Source organism: Eschrichtius robustus, chromosome 20 (genome assembly GCF_028021215.1).
Source record: "Eschrichtius robustus isolate mEscRob2 chromosome 20, mEscRob2.pri, whole genome shotgun sequence".
NCBI classification, from domain to species: domain Eukaryota; kingdom Metazoa; phylum Chordata; class Mammalia; order Artiodactyla; family Eschrichtiidae; genus Eschrichtius; species Eschrichtius robustus.
The window spans coordinates 22,654,266-22,672,128 of record NC_090843.1 but is presented as its reverse complement, the minus strand read 5'-3'; the positions used below and the strand labels follow the sequence as shown (position 1 = coordinate 22,672,128).

Below are 17,863 nucleotides of genomic sequence, written 5' to 3'. Positions count from 1 at the left end.
GGCCACGACAGTGAGAGGCCCGCGCACCGCGATGAAGAGTGGCCCCCGCTCGCCGCAACTGGAGAAAGCCCTTGCACAGAAACGAAGACCCAACACAGCCAAAAATAAATAAATAAATAAATTTATAAAATCTTCTAAAACTCTTCGATTCCATGAATTCCTGCGTTTTTCCTATCTACCACCCAGTCAGACTTTTGATTGGACCTCCTCAGTTAAACCCTGCTTGCCCTGATGAGATACTGTTTTTCTTTCTCTGAGTTCCATATTACTTATTGTCTGTCCTCTTAGTATTTTCAGCTTCATATTCTTGTTTACTCACTCCTTCAGGTCCACCTCTGACCTCCCCAGTAGACTGGGAACCATTTTGGGAAGAGACCTCTGACTTAATCATCATCATTCCCATAATGCTTAAACCAGATCCTGCTCGCCCATCCTCAGCTGGCACCTGACCCTCAAGCACTTACCTTCTGGTCCCATAAACCTCCCTTTTCCTGAAAGTCCTAGGTATATAGAGACAGAAAATACTGGAAAGTCAGCTTGGCATTTTACAGAAAAGGCCTTTGTTCTGAGTCCTGCCTCACCCTCTTACTAGCTGTGTAACCCTGGGTAAGTCACAATAATCTCACTTAGTGTCTATGAAACCCTATTTCCTCACTTCTGAAATAGTGATAATGATAAATACCCACCCTCATTGAGGAGCTATTCAAATACTTAACAGGCACCAACCATTCAGAATGGAGACTAGCCAGAAACATCTGATACAGCCATACCAGGAGTATGCGCTGAATGTCAGCCAGGGGAATTATTATAACTGTAGCTATTTTGGTTCCCTCCCCAAGGCCACCTTCTCCAGAAGGCTTTCTTTTCCTTTGCTTTTTTAAAAAATAATTAATTAATTAATTAATTTATGGCTGCATTGGGTCTTTGTTGCTGCGCAGGGGCTCTCTAGTTGTGGCGAGCGGGGCTACTCTTCGCTGCGGTGCGTGGGCTTCTCACTGCGGTGGCTTCTCTTTTTGCGAAGCATGGGCTCCAAGCACGCAGGCTTCAGTAGTTGTGGTTGTCGGGCTCTAGAGTGCAGGCTCAGTAGTTGTGGCGCACGGGCTTAGTTGCTCCACGGCATGTGGGATCTTCCCAGACCAGGGCTCGAACCCGTGTCCCCTGCACTGGCAGGCAGGTTCTTAACCACTGTGCCACCAGGGAAGTCCCTCTTTTTCTTTTTATTGAGGTATAACTGACATACAACATTATATTAGTTCCAGGTGATACAACATAAGGATTCAATATTTGTATAGAAGGCTTTCTCAGAATAAGCCCTTTTGACTTTCACACAAGGCCTGTGACATTCTCCACAGGACCTAATCCTAGGAAAGCCACTGAAGAGGGAATTAGATGGATGCCAGAGTCAGAAACAGAAGGCTGGGTGAACAGCAAGCCTGGAGCGGAATGCCAGGACTCGCAGGAGGGTGAGACTGGAGAATGCCTTCTAGTTTTGCTCAGTGGGTCACTGCCAGTGCCAGATAAGCAGCCCAGCACCAACCAGAGACAGTAGGGTAACATCAGGGCAGTGGTGGAGCCTACCTTGGGGTGAATATGCTTGTGTGTGTGTGAGAAAGAGAAACAGTTAACAAGAGGTCAAGCTGGCACGAATGAGCCTCCCTCCCTAGCCCCATCCATTTGGTTAGTTTGGTAATTACAACTCAAGGAAACAGTTCTTGCAAATGAGTAGTACAAAGCAATGTGTGTGTACTGGGGGGCTCAGAATGCTGCTGCAAATGGGGGGGTGACTGAGCCCACACTGGAACCAGGGGCTCCCCACCTTGGGGTGGTTTTCCTCTTCTATCCAACCCCCAACCCCTAAACTCAAAGGAGGGGCATAACATGGGAACCTAAGCTTTTGCATCTTCTTCCAGGAGCACGTTACCAATCAGAGTGGCTAACAGTCTCAAGAGAACAGTAGCTTCTAAGAAAATATGAGGCAACTGAAGAAAGCAAGTACTATAAAAGATGCTTTCTCTGGTATAGGTTGTCTTTCTCTCGTAAGTAATGGACCAGACAGAAAAAAGAATTTTAAAGCATAATAAATATCCTCAAGAAGGCAAGGAGCATACTAGAAACATAAAATAGGAACAGCAGGTAAAGAAAAGAATTAATTGGAGATAATGGACCTAAAAACTATAATAGTTAAAAAAAACCTCAAATATTAAAAAAAAAAATCCAATTTAAAAATGGGCAATGAATAGACATTTCTCCAAAGATATACAAATGGCCAATAAGCACATGAAAAGATGCACAAGGTCATTGGCCATTAGGAAAATGCAAACTGAAACCACAAAGAGATACCACTTTATACCCACTAGGATGGCTTTAACAAAAAAAGACAGATAATAACAAGTGTTGGTGAGAACGCAGAGAAATTGGAACCCTCATTCTTTGCTGGTGGGAATGTAAAATGGTGCAGCCAATTGGAAAAGTCTGTCAGTTCTTCAAAAGGTTACACAGAGAGTTACCATATGACCCAGCAATATGACTCTTAGGTGTACACTCCAGGAAAAAAATATACGTCCACATGATAACCTGGAAACAAATGTTTACAGTACTATTATTCATAATAGCCAGAAAGTGGAAACTCATGTCCATCAACTGTTGAATGGATAAAATGTGGTAATCCACACAACAGAATAATATTCAACAATAAAAAGGAATGTTGTATGTCAATTGTACCTCAATAAAAAATTTTTTTAATTAAAAAAAAGGGAATGCTGCACTGATTCATGCTACAACACGGATGAACTGTGAAAACATCATGCGAAGTGAAAGGAATGAATCACAAGAGCTACATATTGTAGGACTCCAATTATATGAAATGTTCAGAATAGGCAAATCTATAGTTAGAAAGTAGATCAGTGGCTGTATAGAGCTGGGGGCTTAGGAGAAAATTGAGAGTGACTGTCAATAGGTGTGGGGTTCTCCTTTGGGGTGATGAAAGTTCTAAAACTGATTATAGTGATGGTTGCACAACTCTGTGAATATACAATACTAGAAGTCACTGAACTGTACACTTTACAAGGATAAACTGTATGGTGTGTGAATTATATCTCAATAAAACTGCTGTTAAATCTTTTTTTAAAGCAACAAGGATATACTGTATAGCACAGGGAATTATAGCCATTATTGTACAATAACTTTTTTTTTTTTTTGGCTGCGCTGCGTGGCTTGCAGGATCTCAGTTCCCCAACCAGGCAGGGATTGAACCTGGGTCACGGCAGTGAATGCCTGGAATCCTAACCACTAGGCCACCAGGGAACTCCCTGTAATATCTTTTTTAAAAAAATTTATTTACTTATTTATTATTTATTTTTGGTTGCATTGGGTCTTTGTTGCTGTGCACGGGCTTTCTCTAGTTGCGGCGAGCAGGGGCTGCTCTTCGTTGCTGTGCGCAGGCTTCTCATTGCAGTGGCTTCTCTTGTTGTGGAGAACAGGCTCTAGGTGCGTGGGCTTCAGTAGTTGTGGCACATGGGCTCAGCAGTTGTGGCTCGCGGGCCCTAGAGCACAGGCTCAGTAGTTGTGGTGCACGGGCTTAGTTGCTCCGTGGCATGTGGGATCTTCCTGGACAAGGGCTCGAACCTGTGTCCCCTGCACTGGCAGGCAGGTTCTTAACCACTGCGCCACCAGGGAAGCCCCCCTGTAATAACTTTTAATGAAGTATAATCTGTAAAAATACTGAATCACTATGCTGTACACTTGAAACTAATATAATATTGTAAATCAGCTATACTTCAATAAAAAAACTTTTCTTTTTTTTTTTTTTTTTAAATTTTTGGCCATGCTGCGCGGCTTGCGGGATCTTAGTTCTCTGACCAGAGATCAAACCCGGGCTCACTGGCCCCCAGCTCCAGTCCTAACCACTGGACCGCCAGGGAATTCCCAAAAACAATTTTTAAACTTCAATATTTCCTTATCTCAAAGTGTCTTCCCATAAGATAAATTATTAATTACAAAAGGTAAAAGAGTGATTTTATATTGGAGAAACCCAGCAGACACCACTTTAATCAAGGGCTCAAAGTTAATGTGACCAGTGATGAGCCTTATCGTTGTCACGTGCCTCCTGACACCATACAGTAAGAAGGGCACAACATCACTTCTGTGTCAACCTGAATTTGATCGTGGGGACAAAGCAAGCAAACTCAAATTGAGGGACAGTCTGTCCCTCAAAAGTATCAAGGGCGTGAACAACAAAGAAAGAATGAGAACCTACTCCCAAACAGGAGGAGAGGAGGCTCAGGAGACATGACAACTAAAAGCAACAAGTGATTCTGGGTTGGATCTGAAGCCAGGAAATGGACATTGGGGACGACTGGTAATCTGAGTAAGATCTGTAGATTAGTTAATATTTTACACTAGTTTCCTCATTTTCTATCTGTACTATGGTTACATAAGATGTTACTATTTGGGAGAAGCTGCGTAAAGAGTATACAAGAGCCCGTTCACTATTTTTGAAAAGTTTCTGTAAGTCTGAAATTATTTCAAAATGAAGAATGAAAAGAAAAATAAAACCTCAACAGATGAATTGAATATCATAACATAGTGTAAGCTGGTAGATCAGGTTGAAATCAGAAGGTATCAGGAAGAGATAAAGAACTGGACATCAGGGAAATGAAGAAACACAAAGGGTAGGGAAAGAAGTGTTAAGAACATCAGAGGAGTTGCAAAGATGAAAAAAAAATAATGGGGTGAAGAAAATATTTGAAGAAATAATGGTCCAGGCTTCTGAATAAATGTGGAGAACTTTTGTTCTCTCCCCAAATCCCACTAAAATGACAAGAGAAGGAGTAAAAGTGAACAAAGACACTGGCAAGAATATGATACCAGGTAAGAGATGCCGTAAAATTTTGGAAGCTGGAAGCAGATGGATGAGTGAAAAACAGACAGGAGACAAGGGAAAGCTGAACCTGAAGCCAAGAAGAAGCAATCTGGAGTTCAAAAGGCCCCAAAACTGGAGGGAGCAGATGTAGGAGAATGCCAGAGTAAAATGGGGCTGAAAAAGAAGATTATCTGAAAGCCTTTAAAAGGAACAGCTAGACTCCCAGAACCCTCTCCCACCCCAGCAGAAGACTAGAGCTGCGGTTCTTAACTGGGGGAGATTTTGCCCCCTCAGGGGAAATCTGGCAATGTTTGGAAACATTTTTGGTTGTCACAACTGGGAGTGGGGTGTGCTACTGGCATCTAGTGGGTAGAAGCCAGGCATGCTGCTTAATGTCTTACAAAACACAGGACAACCTCCTACAACAAAGAATTATCTAGCTCAAAATGTCAATAGTACTGACATTGAGAAAACCTGCTGAGAACAGGGATTAAGCCCCAACGAAAATACAGAAGATTGGGGGAGAGGCAAGATAGGGGTAGGGGATTAAGAGGTACAAACTACTATGTGTAAAATAAATAAGCTACAAGGATATATTGTACAGCACAGGGAATACAGCCAATTTTTTTTTTTTCTGGCTGTGCCGCACAGCATGCGGGATCCTAGTTTCCCGACTTGGGATCGAACCCGTGTCCCCTGCAGTGGAAGCACGGAGTCTTAACCACTGGACAGCCAGGGAATTCCCAGCCAATATTTTATAATAACTATAAATGGAGTATAACCTTTAAAAATTGTGAATCACTATGTTGTACACCTGAAGCTTATATAATATTGCACATCAATTATATTGCAATTTAAAAAAATTTTTAAAGAAAGAAAAGAAAATACAGATTAAGAGGATGTCTATATACTGAACAGTGAGACACGCAGACCAATTCCCCCACTGAGCTACCAGAATGCTGACAACCACACTTACACTTACCAGACAGAGGATCAGAGGAATTCCTCTGTAGGGAACTTACTGGTTCAAGACAAAAACATACAAATAGTTACATTTGGGGTTCCCCTTGTCATGCACTGAATATCTGTGCCTCCCTAAATTCCTATGTTGAAGCCCTAACTCCCACTATAATGATATTAGGAGGTGTAGCCTTTGGAAGGTAATTAGGTTTAGAACAGATCACAAGGTGGAGCCTCCATAATGGGACTGATGTCCTTATAAGAGGAAGAGGGACCACAGCTCACTCTCTCCATTGAGTGCATTAAAAAAAGAGGACATATGAATACATAACAAGATGGCACCATCTGCAAGGCAGGAAGAGGGCCTTTACCAAGAACTGATTCTGCTGGCACCTTGATCTTGGATGTCCCAGCCCCCAGTACTATGAGAAATAAATGTCTGTTGTTTAAGGCACCCAGTCTATAGAATTTTGTTAAAACAGAGTGAACTAAGACATCTTCCCAACTGCCAGGTACCAGCCAGATTACCTACAACAAAGTCTGCCAGCTGAAAAGCTCCCTCTCATGAACTTCCAATTAGCATTTGATTGCCTCACTCTTAAATATGAATGTGTAATCAAAGATCACCAGACATTTAAAGAAAGCTTTGAACGAGAAATTAGGCTAACAAACCAAAAAAAGAACTTAGAGGAAATAGAGACGATGCAGGAAGCAGAAGAAAACTGAAAACAAACAAAAACAATACCATTAGTATCCTCAGAGAGGTAAAGGAATACGTACGATGCACCCATTAAACACAGAGAAGACTATAAGAAAGGAAACATGCAGAGAAGAAAAAGCTCTTAGAAATGTATAAATATGCAATGGAAGTAAATTCAACATAAAGATTTAAGATTAAGTTGAAGAAAATTTCCAGAGAATAGAAGGCAAGACAAATAGATGAAAGATGGAAGACCAGCCCATGAGATCCAATATCTGAACAACGCAGAGTATCAGAAACAGAAGAGAAAGAAAATGGAGGAGATGGCTATTACAGAAATAATGCCAACAACTTCCAGAACTAAAGAATATAAGCTTCCAGATTGGAAGTTTCCACCTAGCTCCATGAAATAAAATGGGTCATGAAATTTCAGGACACTGAGGAGAAAGAGAGGATTTTGGTTTCATTTCAGGCAATACTGGAGACCAGGTTATCTAAAAGCCCTCCTAATACAAAATACCTCAAAATACCAGTTGAAATATAAATTCAAATCCCATCTAACTGATAAGTCCACTGATAAGTAAGAGGACAACAGAAGTGCCCCAAATTTTGAGAAAACTGACAACCACAGTGGTGAAAGTGAACGCTGACTGCCCTGAGGAAGTCCATGGGCTTAAAAGCAAAGGGCTTAGGATCGAAGAGCCCGATGGAGCCCTGGAGATGAGGTCTTGTGCCAGTCTAAAGTGGGGAGTGAGGATTGAGAACTCCTGCATGAATCTAGGAGAAAAGGGAAGCCAGAAAATAATTCATCCACCAGAAGAGACAAAAAGGAATACCATCTACCTTAGCCTGGGCTCCACATGAAAGGAAAGTCTTAACTGAGAATCCAAAACCACAGGATTCCCAAGAGTCTGGAATTCAAATTCATACTAGTCATGTGGTCTAAGAACCCACTACCACCATCACCAAACAGAGAGATTAATGTAAAAAGTAATCCCAGCTAGTAACACCTTGGCCACACCTCAAATAATCAAAAGCAAAACAACTCTAGAGGTCCATAGCTCAGTCCAGAGTTCCCTGAATTTCCTCAGATAAAGCATCATCTAACATTAGCTCACACTCCAACATTAAAAAACATACAAAGAAAACAAACCATCACGGATAAGAATCAGCAGAAATTAAAGACAGCAAGATTGGATCCCCAAGAGCTTCAAACAGAATGATCAGACATAGACTATAAAATAAGTATTTAAATTATTAAATACTTTAATTTTATTAAAATAAGTATTTACAATGCTGGGGGAAAATAAATGTCAACTTTGAATTTTACATCTGATTAAATAAAGAATGAGGGTAAACTAAACACATTTTTTAAACAAAAGCCCAAACAGTTTATCATCAACCAATTATTACTAAAGGACTTCTAAAAGGTGTACTTTGGAAAGAAGGAAACTGAACCCAGAAGGAAGGACTGAAATGTCCCCAAACTGGTAAAAATATATATAAATCTAAACAATCACTGACTGTGTAAAACAATCATAATGACGACTAATTCGGAAGTAAAAAGGAGAGACATATAATAACAACAGTATTGTTGCTATACAGCAATCATGCTAGATGGGGTAAGGGTGGTTCAGAGCACATGGGGTCTAGGCTCTTGCAGTGTTCAGGAGGAGGGTGGAAATACAACATCAGACTTTGCCACAGCACAGTGGAAGCTAAAAGATGAAATGTGTCTTCAAAACTCTGAGAGAAAACTATTTCCAACCTAGAACTCTTTATGTGGCATAAAGAACTGTCATACCTACAAGGTCTCAAAAAATTTATTTGTCACATACCCTTTCTCAGGAAGCTATACTAGAAGATGTACTCGACCAAAATGAGGACGTAAACGAACAGAGAGGAAAATACGGAATTTAGAACACAGGGAACCCTACAGAGGAAAGCGGCAAAGGGAATTCCACAGAATGATGAAGGGAGATCCTAGGATGGAATCAGTGCAACAGGCCTAGTGCACAGCTGGACCAGACTGTGGTACTAAGACAAATGGTCTCAGGAGGTATGTCCCCCAGACAAAGAAGAAACTGATTCTCTGATGAGCTTGAAAGTATTGAGAGAAGGTTTATATTTTTGGCAAAGAGTTTGGACATGAATTAGTGATCCATACACAGAAAACAAAGCTTATTTCAGTTTGCTATATGGCTCAGCTAATATCATCATAATATAAATACAAAAATGACAACAAAAATTACTACATATATATTGGGGGGATGGGAGGAGAGGAGGGAAATGTGTATGTGTTTATGTGTGGCATAGAGGAGAGGGGGCCAGAAAAATCTCTTTATCCTCTATATTAGAAAATCAATAGATATAATTTAAAATAGAAAACAACAAAAGCAGTATGAGCATGCTATTTAGAAATAAGAAGGTAAATACTAGAAGAACTAGCTAAAAGAGCATAAATGGTTGTACCCTAGGGAGTGGGAATCAGGAGTTAAGAAAGGAGGAGCAACTCCCATTCTTGTGTGTGTGTGTGTGTGTGTGTGTATGTGTGTGTGTGAGATATACCTTGGCCTTTTAAACTGTGCAAGCATAGGGACTTCCCTGGTGGTGCAGTGCTTAAGAATCCGCCTGCCAATGCAGGGGACATGGGTTCAAGCCCTGGTCCGGGAAGATCCCACATGCTGCGGAGCAACTAAGCCCGTGTGCCACAACTACTGAGCCTGCGAGCCACAACTACTGAAGCCTGTGCGCCTAGTGCCCGTGCTCCGCAACAAGAGCAGCCACTGCAATGAGAAGCCCTCGCACCGCAATGAAGAGTAGCCCCTGCTCGCCGCAACTAGAGAAAGCCTGCGCGCAGCAACAAAGACCCAACACAGCCAAAAATAAATAATAAATAAATAAATTAAAAAAATAAAATAAAAAATAAACTGTGTAAGCATAAAACTGTAATTTTTGTTTTCATTTCTCATAATTTTATTTTTATGAAAACTAAAACCCTCCAGAATTCACACATGGTATGGTATAGTGAATTTTAAGAACAAATATAAAGAGAATAATCTAAAATCTTCTACAGAGAAAAGCAGGTCACAAACTAAGGAACAAGAATCAGACTGACATCAATTTTCAACAGCACCTACTTTTTGCAAGAAGAAACCACTGTCATTTTTCAATGTGTTGAAGGAAAAAAAACTTTGACTCAAGAATTTTAATACAAGGGTGAAATAAACATGTTCTCAGGCATACAAGCCTCGGAAAGTTTATCACATAAAGCCCCCTTTTGAAAACACTCCTGGAGAAAGTTCATCAGCAAAAAGAGAAATAGATCCAGAAGAAAGCAACAAGACATGGGAAGGGAGAGTAAATAATTTAGTGAAGTGTATCACTGTTTAAAAGGCAACAAACAAATGGCATATCTGTAAAAATCCAGAACTCAATAGATAATGCTAAAGAGGGGAGAAGGCAGTACGGAGGGAAGTGACTACATGCTAAAATACTTATCTAATTGGGTGGGGCCGTTTAAGTTTATCGATAACTTTAAGAATTTTATGGTAAAAATAACCATGAATACGGGTTTTATAAGTTAATACTTAGCAAGTCTTCTAATCTTATTCATAATATCTGACTGAAAGCTCTTGTTTGACCTTTATCATGAATTCCTAAATGATCCATAACATCCCTCAACACATACTCCACTCCCCCCCTCCCCCTCCGCCACACAAAGTAATTAGAAAACCTTAAGAGAGCTAACATTTCTCGGCCTTTTCTTCCCAAGAGACTTTGGGGCGGGAGTAGCAACTGTGACCTTGCATCCCTAGGTTTGACCTGCTACCCACCTAGGTCCGGAGCTCGGAGCCTACTCTCAGCCATTGAACTCTCCAGTTCAAGGCAATCGTTGCCTGAAAAAGAAGGACAAAACAGCAGCTGAACCACCTTCACTAGCCTTCGACCTTCCATCATCCCCTCCTCCCGCCTCCCAAACCCCGCACAATTCCCATCGAGGGTCCCGGGAACCCCAAGACTCAACTCCATCCCAACCCACGTCCCCTCTCCACTCCCGCGCCTCCTTCTAGGCTCTTATCCCTCAGTCCCTCCGCCCCCTTTCACACTCTGCTCCCTCAACTCCCGTGGCCTCTTCGCCACCCCTTGCCTTACATTTCAATTCCCGTGCCTCCCTCCAGGCTCTTGTCCCCCCAGTCCCTCTGCCCCCTTTAGACCTCTGTCCCCTCTATTCCTGTGACCCCCTTCCCGGTCCCTCTACTCTCCCCAGCTCCCGGACCTATCTGTTCCCCAATTCCTGTGTCCACTTTCCAACCCCGTACCCTTCTTTAACTCTTAGGACCCTTTCCGCCTTGCTACTTACCCCTGCTTCCCCTTCCCGGCATCCGTACCCTTTCCCGGCTCCCTCCTCAAATTCTCGGCTCTTTCTCGGCCTCCGTACTCCTTTAAGGCCGCCGTATCACATTCGCGGGTTCCATGAGCTCTTTCAGCCGCCAGTGCACCGGCTGTTCCTCTGTAACTATAACATCACTCTCTTAGGCGCCCTGGGCCGCGGCTTCAGTTTAAATTTCCTGTCCGCTCCGCCTCTAAAATTACGTAAGAGCTGCAAGACTGCCCTACGGGGGCCCTGGGAGGACAATATTAACTCAGCAAACCTTCCCCCCCCCCCCCCCCCTTCCCCTTCGTTTTCCGCTCTGTTCTCTATTTCTGTCTCTTCATGTCTCGGCTTTTCATAGGCTGGAGATATTTTGAGCCTTAATAGCCAGCAAGCTGGAGACTAGCAGTAGCATCTTAGTGATTCTTCACACTGCGCTAGTTTGAAATTCCTAGGAGTTCAATAATAAATAACAAAATAAGCCTAACGCTTGTAGTTTACATAAAGATTTCACGTACACATAATTTCATCTTCACATCTTTTGTCTCCCTTTTTCCACTTATCCACCCGCCCCCCCCAAAAAATTCTCAAAAGTGGTGTCTCCATTCCTCACTTCCCATTTTTTCTTCAACTCACCCAATTAGAGTTTGATCCTCACCCCTCCACTTATCAACTGTGACTTGCGTTTTCCCCAATCCTATCTGACTTACAGAACATTGAAACAGACTACTCCCTCCTTCTTGAAACACTTTCTTCTTTTTGCTTCCATTTCTACCCATTTTCATCTTACCTCAATGGCTCCTCCTCAACCTCCTTTGCTGGATCCAAAGCCACTTCCATTTAAAAATGTTGGCGTAGGCCAAGGCTTTAGCCCTTAACCCTCAGCCCTCTTCTCTTCCCTATTAACACTTTCTCCCAAGGAGAGCTCTTCCAACTCCATGGCCTTACAATTCAGCTCTATGCTAACGCCCGAGTTCTGACATCTCCCCGGATCTCCAGACATATATTCAAGTACCTACTAGACATTTCCATTTAGGTGTAAAATAGGCATCTCAGGCTTAACATGTTTAACATTTGTTCCACCCCCCCCAAAAAACCTCACCTATCCTTTTCTCAGCCTATCCCATCTCAGTAAATGTCACATCATCCACTCAGTTGTTCAAACCTAGAAGTTACCTTTCAGTACTTTCCCTTATCCCCACCCCACTCCCAGAACAAATTCTACCAATTCCATCTTGAATCAGATCACTGCCACCACTGTAGTCCAACCCACTGTTACTTCTTGCCTAAAGTACTGCAGTCAATTCCTAACGTACTTCTACTCTTGAATAGCTTCCTACCTCTTCCCAGTATAATCCATTCTCCGTGAGCAACCAGTGATATTCTTTAAGCACCATGGTAGTTTATATACCACATATACTTGGTATCCATGGGGCCTCTCCCTGCAGAAGATTATACATTTCAGCTCTGAAGAATCCAGCTTGGCCATGTGACTTGCTTTGGCTACGAAAAAAGGAAAAAAGTCACACATCATTTCCAAGAATAAGTTTTAAAAGGCAGGCTGGTTTACCAAGTTCTCTCTTCCCCTATCTAGCAATGTCCAGCCAAAGGGTGCCCTGTCAACATGGGTTCTTTGGTGAAGAGTACCTGGAACAGAACCATGGGCAAGCCATAATGGATGTGTAGCATGAGCAAGAAATACGGCTTCCCTGGTGGCGCAGTGGTTAAGAATCCACCTGCCAACGCAGGGGACACGGGTTCCAGCCCTGGTCCGGGAAGATCCCACATGCCTTGGAGCAATTAAGCCCGTGCGCCACAACTACTGAGCCTGTGCTCTAGAGCCGCAAGCCACAACTACTGAGCCCACGAGCCAAAACTACTGAAGCCCGCGCTCCTAGAGCCTGTGCTCCACAACAAGAGAAGCCACCACAATGAGAAGCCCGCGCACCACAAGGAAGAGTAGCCCCCGCTCGCCGCAACTAGAGAAAAGCCTGCACGCAGCAACGAAGACTCAATGCAGCCAAAAATAAAATAAATCAAATTTTTTTAAAAAGCCATTCACCTTAAAAAAAAAAAAGAAAAAAAGAAATAAACCTTTGTTGTTGTAACCTACTGAGATTTGGGCATCATTTGTTACCATATCAGAATCTAGCTCAAGATTGTCAAAGTGTGGTTCAGCCCTTTCAGAAGGTTCCATGAGGTCGAAACTTTTTACAGTGATACTAACATCATTATCCTTTTTTTTTCAATGACGATAAATGCTTTTCATCATTGATTTAAGGTTTAAGCCCTCGCACTAGATTTTTACAAGCTGGTGAACACTGACAAATTATTTCTCCCACAGAACTATAACCACATGTTCCCGGGCAGTATAAATATATGGTTGAGCTAACGTTAATGCACATCACCATTTTATCAATTACATAATAAAACAAACTGTCAAGTATCCAAATATTAAGTTACACAGCTCAAAAGGCATATAAAGTATTAAATGTAAACCCACTTCTTTTTTTTTTTTTTTTTTTGCAAGAGAGGTTGGGAATCACACTTCAAAACAAAATTAAGTTGGTAAACAACTTCAGATAAGTTTGAAAAATAATTACAAGAATTTCAGAAATTTTATGATTAAGAATTGTTTTAGCTACAATAACAAAGTATTTCTACCTTTTAAAAAATATTTACTAAGTTAAAGGGCATATTCTGTATGTCCTGCACAGGACAAAGGCAACATTTTACTAAAAGTACTTAATAGCCCCCTCCCATTCTTTCATCAGGCCCTCCCTGTAAGTTGCACCCCGAAGTGCAAACATTAAAATTAACTGTAAGGCTTTTTTGTCTGGAGACATTAAAGACATGTGCTTCTGTACAATGTAGATTTTCAAAATGGAGGTCTTCTATAACAGCACAAAATGAGATGTACAGAAAGACATTAGATAATCACTGTAAGACTTGGTTAATTAAAAAAAAAAAACAAAAGGAGCAAATCTGATGTATACTGGTATGAATGTGGGAATTGTGAGCAAAGAACCTTATAGGCCCTACTTTCTATGTTTGAAATGATGGAAGGAATAAACTACACAAGGTCCAGAGTGTTCATAGTTCCTGGGATTTTAGTCCTATATGATACCAAAAATATACAGGTATTGTCCTGGGTATTTTGGCACCTAGTCTTTCTAAATTTCTTATATATTGATAAGATTCTGGCATGGAAACAGATTTAAAGACATGACTCAATACTGCATGATTTCAGGAAAGGTCAATTGGTACAAATGATAAGCACATTTTAAATGCTGAACAGCAAGAATCCTTTGCTAAGTGTCCCAAGTAGGTTGATCATAACCCAAACATAGAGGTTGCAATTCTGCCAGGTTTTGGCCTGGTAAAACTGCTTTTCAACACTCCTATGGAAGCTTCATCAGACTTCACCAAGCCAACGTGCTGGCTAACACGTATGACAAATTCCATCCCGTCTAGTTTCCACTTCCAAGCAATGGCATCAGGCACCCCAGTTTTACTGAAGGCAACAGTTGTTTCTATGACCACTGGAGTCTTTGAAGCACAGCCACATTTTAGGACGATACTTCTCCAAATACAAAAGTTGCTTGCTCTTCAAAGCTCCAAGCCGCTTTTGTCTTATGAACTGTACTGCATCTTCACATTTCATTCCACTTTCAATTAATGCTAGGGCAACAAGCACTGGAGCTCTCCCAAGGCCTGCAACACAATGAACAGCAATACAACAACCAGGGTCTTCACGGAACTTAATTTTCACAAGACTTAACCAATCATCAACAATCTGGTTAGATGGTGGTGTGCCATCATCAAAAGGCCAGTCGAGAACATGGATGCCTTCTTTCTCCACGAGAGTAGTGTCATAAGTTGCTTCACATACTCTTACTATTGTGGTAATTCCATGCTTCTTAAGGTCCTCTATAAATTTGTTTAAGGTCACATTTGTTGGACTGTGTGTAATAAGAAATCTCATGTTCTTGTAAGTGACTTCCACAGGAGCTGCGTGGATCATTTGAGCCATGTTAATTTAGTTAAAAAACACTCAATAGGGTTATGAAAGAATTTTAAAAACTGAATACAGAAATGATGCAAAGAAACTGAGTCTACTTCAATACACTCCACTTGAAATTCTCAGTGCTTTTGAGTATGAAGTTGGGAGTAATGGGAAATGAAATGAACCTCCTAACAAGAAGCAGCAATTCTTCAATCCAGTAATACTGAGGCAGTAGAAAGGAAGTACAACGCTCTGAGGATTTCAGTTCAACACTTCTGTGTCCAGGTTAACCACTTTTATGGGGGCTTCTTGGTGGAGTAGTAATGAATTTCTACAGTTCACTTGTCTGCACAGAGGTCATGCTGTGCCTGGCAGTAATCTCCACTGCCCTTCTGAAATTCCATAAATGGGTGACCAAGAACACCACAGAACCTGTTTCCAGCCCGTTCTCTTGGCATAGGTTTGGTTATCCCAAGAAAGGTCCACTCCTGTAGCTTCACTCTCAGGGCACCGAATGCTCATTACCCATTTTTGCTCTCTTTCTCTCATGAATGTTCAGTGGAGTATGCAGAGGCAAAAATGAGAATCCAACACTCTTCTGTTAAATCAGGTATTAAAGAGATTTGCAGAAATGTACAATAATGCCACTCTTCTAATTCTATTTCCATTAAAAATACATCATTTATGTTAACACACAGAGGGCTTATTTTTATTTATTTATTTATTTAAATATTTATTTATTTATTTATTTTTGGCTCTGTTGGGTCTTCATTGCTCCGCGCGGGCTTCTCATTGCGGTGGCTTCTCTTGTTGTGGAGCATGGGCTCTAGGCGTGTGGGCTTCAGTAGCTGTGGCACACAGGATCAGCAGTTGTGGCGCATGGGCTTAGCTGCTCCGTGGCATGTGGGATCTTCCTGGACCAGGGATCGAACCCGTGTCCCCTGCACTGGCAGGCAGATTCTTAACCACTGTGCTACCAGGGAAGTCCCTCAGAGGGCTTATTTTTATTTATTTATTTATTTTTTAAATTGTAATTTTTTTATTGGAAAACAAATATACCACTTGGAATGGATTTGAGGCAAATTGTGCCATAAGCAGATTTTCTTTAAGTGGCTAAAACAAAGTTTAAAAAGCAAGTAACAATAAAAGAAAATGTTTCTGGTACAGGACCAGCAGTACAAAAAAATAGTGTACGAGTACCTGGATAAAACACCCGTTTTGCAATAGTGCAACTTTTAAGTACGTATTGTTGACTGTCCATAGTCCACGCAGAGTTACAACTCCACACTTCAACAACAACATGCTGACAGTTCCTAAAGAAAACTACTTAAAAAAAAAAGGCATAACCCAGATGTTCCCTCATTTGACCAACTCCACCTAAGTTTAGATGTGCAGAAGGGCTTATTAGATATATCCAGAGTAAGCCACATGCAACATGTTATTTGATCAATTTTTCTAAAATAAGGTTTCAGGACAATGACAGTAAGATAAGGGAAGAAAACATGGAGGAATGAAGTCCTAATTACTATACATGCATATTTTTTTTGACAATAGGGGGAAACCTTTTACAGATAAGTTACAAACAAAGAAAAGGCAAATAAACAATTTTGTACAAGAAATTTAACACATTCTGTACAATGTCTTCAGTTTGCTGTCATCATTTGTAAAAACTCTTCATAGTTTACTTGACCATCACCATCAATATCTGCTTCCCTGATCATTTCATCAACCTCTTCATCTGTTAACTTCTCTCCAAGGTTTGTCATCACATGGCGGAGCTCTGCTGCACTAATATAGCCATTACCATCCTCATCAAACACACGGAATGCTTCTCTAATTTCTTCTTCACTGTCTGTGTCTTTCATTTTTCTTGCCATCATTGTCAGAAATTCCGGGAAGTCAATTGTGCTGTTACCATCAGCATCCACCTCATTAATCATGTCCTGTAACTCTACTTCTGTGGGATTCTGCCCAAGAGACCTCATTACAGTTCCCAACTCCTTTGTTGTTATAGTTCCATCACCATCCTTGTCAAATAGTGAAAAAGCTTCTTTGAATTCTGCAATATGCTCTTCAGTCAGCTGGTCAGACATGCTGCAAGCGCTACCGGTCTCCGGGACTCGACTACACAACCACTCAGCTCGCTCGCTCCACTCGGACCCGGCTTATTTTTATTTTTAAAAATTTATTTATTTATATTTTTGGCTGCATTTGTTCTTCGTTGCTGCGCGTGGGCTTTCTCTAGTTGCGGCGAGTGGGGGCTACTCTTCGTTGTGTTGCGCGGCCTTCTCATTGCAGTGGCTTCTCTTGTTGCAGAGCATGGGCTCTAGGCATGCGGGCTTCAGTAGTTGTGGCACGCAGGCTCAGTAGTTGTGGCTCGAGGGCTCTGGAGCGCAGGTTCAGTAGTTGTGGCACATGGGCTTAGTAGCTCCGCGGCATGTGGGATCGTCCTGGACCAGGACTCGAACCCATGTCCCCTGCATTGGCAGGCGGATTCTTAACCACTGTGCCACCACGGAAGTCCCTATTTTTAATTTTTATTTTTTTTCACATCTTTATTGGAGTATAATTGCTTTACAATATTGTGTTAGTTTCTGCTGTACAACAAAGTGAATCAGCTATATGTATATCCCCTCCCTCTTGAGCCTCCCTCCCACCCTCCCTATCCCATCTCAGAGGGCTTATTTTTAAATGAACAAACTAGTATTTTAAAACTTTGGTTTAATTCCTAAGATGGTAAATATCAAATATGATTTTATAAGAATATATATACACACACAAATACATAAAATATATTTATTAGTATAAATTTAAAGATACCCACATTGTGGTGGCTGGTCTCCAAGATGGCCTGCATTGACTATCCTCGACTCCTGATAGCATGCCCACATCCAACAGGGCTATGTACCAATAGAGTATTGAGGAAATAATAATGTGTGGCTTCTGAGGCTAGGTCATAAA

General features: G+C 41.5%; 3 protein-coding genes across 7 annotated transcripts in view; all 3 read right to left on the bottom strand.

The window, feature by feature from the left end:
- Positions 1-17,863, bottom strand: part of DBF4B (DBF4B-CDC7 kinase regulatory subunit) — a 48,086-nt gene that overhangs the window by 21,156 nt on the left and 9,067 nt on the right. For 3 of the 4 annotated variants that reach the window (XM_068529830.1, XM_068529832.1, XM_068529831.1), the window contains 3 exons: positions 12,237-12,399; positions 10,913-11,040; positions 10,358-10,420 (listed from right to left, as the gene is read on the bottom strand). In XM_068529830.1, coding sequence (XP_068385931.1) covers positions 10,358-10,420; positions 10,913-11,040; positions 12,237-12,399 — 354 coding nt within the window. Of the gene's footprint in view, positions 1-10,357; positions 10,421-10,884; positions 11,074-12,236; positions 12,400-17,863 lie in introns of those variants that run through there. The other variant, XM_068529833.1, reaches the window with a different exon arrangement.
- On the bottom strand, positions 14,408-14,929 carry LOC137755088 (protein tyrosine phosphatase type IVA 1-like). 2 transcript variants are annotated; one of them, XM_068531070.1, is made up of 2 exons: positions 14,594-14,929; positions 14,408-14,536 (listed from the first exon to the last, which is right to left on the bottom strand). In XM_068531070.1, the coding sequence occupies exons 1-2, from the start codon at positions 14,927-14,929 to the stop codon at positions 14,408-14,410; spliced, it is 465 nt and encodes a 154-aa protein (XP_068387171.1). The 2 variants fall into 2 exon arrangements, with proteins under 2 accessions (XP_068387171.1, XP_068387172.1); XM_068531071.1 differs by having other exon boundaries at positions 14,408-14,731; positions 14,825-14,920.
- LOC137755336 (calmodulin-1-like) lies at positions 15,969-17,052 on the bottom strand. Its single transcript, XM_068531462.1, has one exon. It carries the CDS (start codon positions 16,993-16,995, stop codon positions 16,546-16,548), a length of 450 nt encoding a protein of 149 aa, XP_068387563.1. The 5' UTR covers positions 16,996-17,052; the 3' UTR covers positions 15,969-16,545.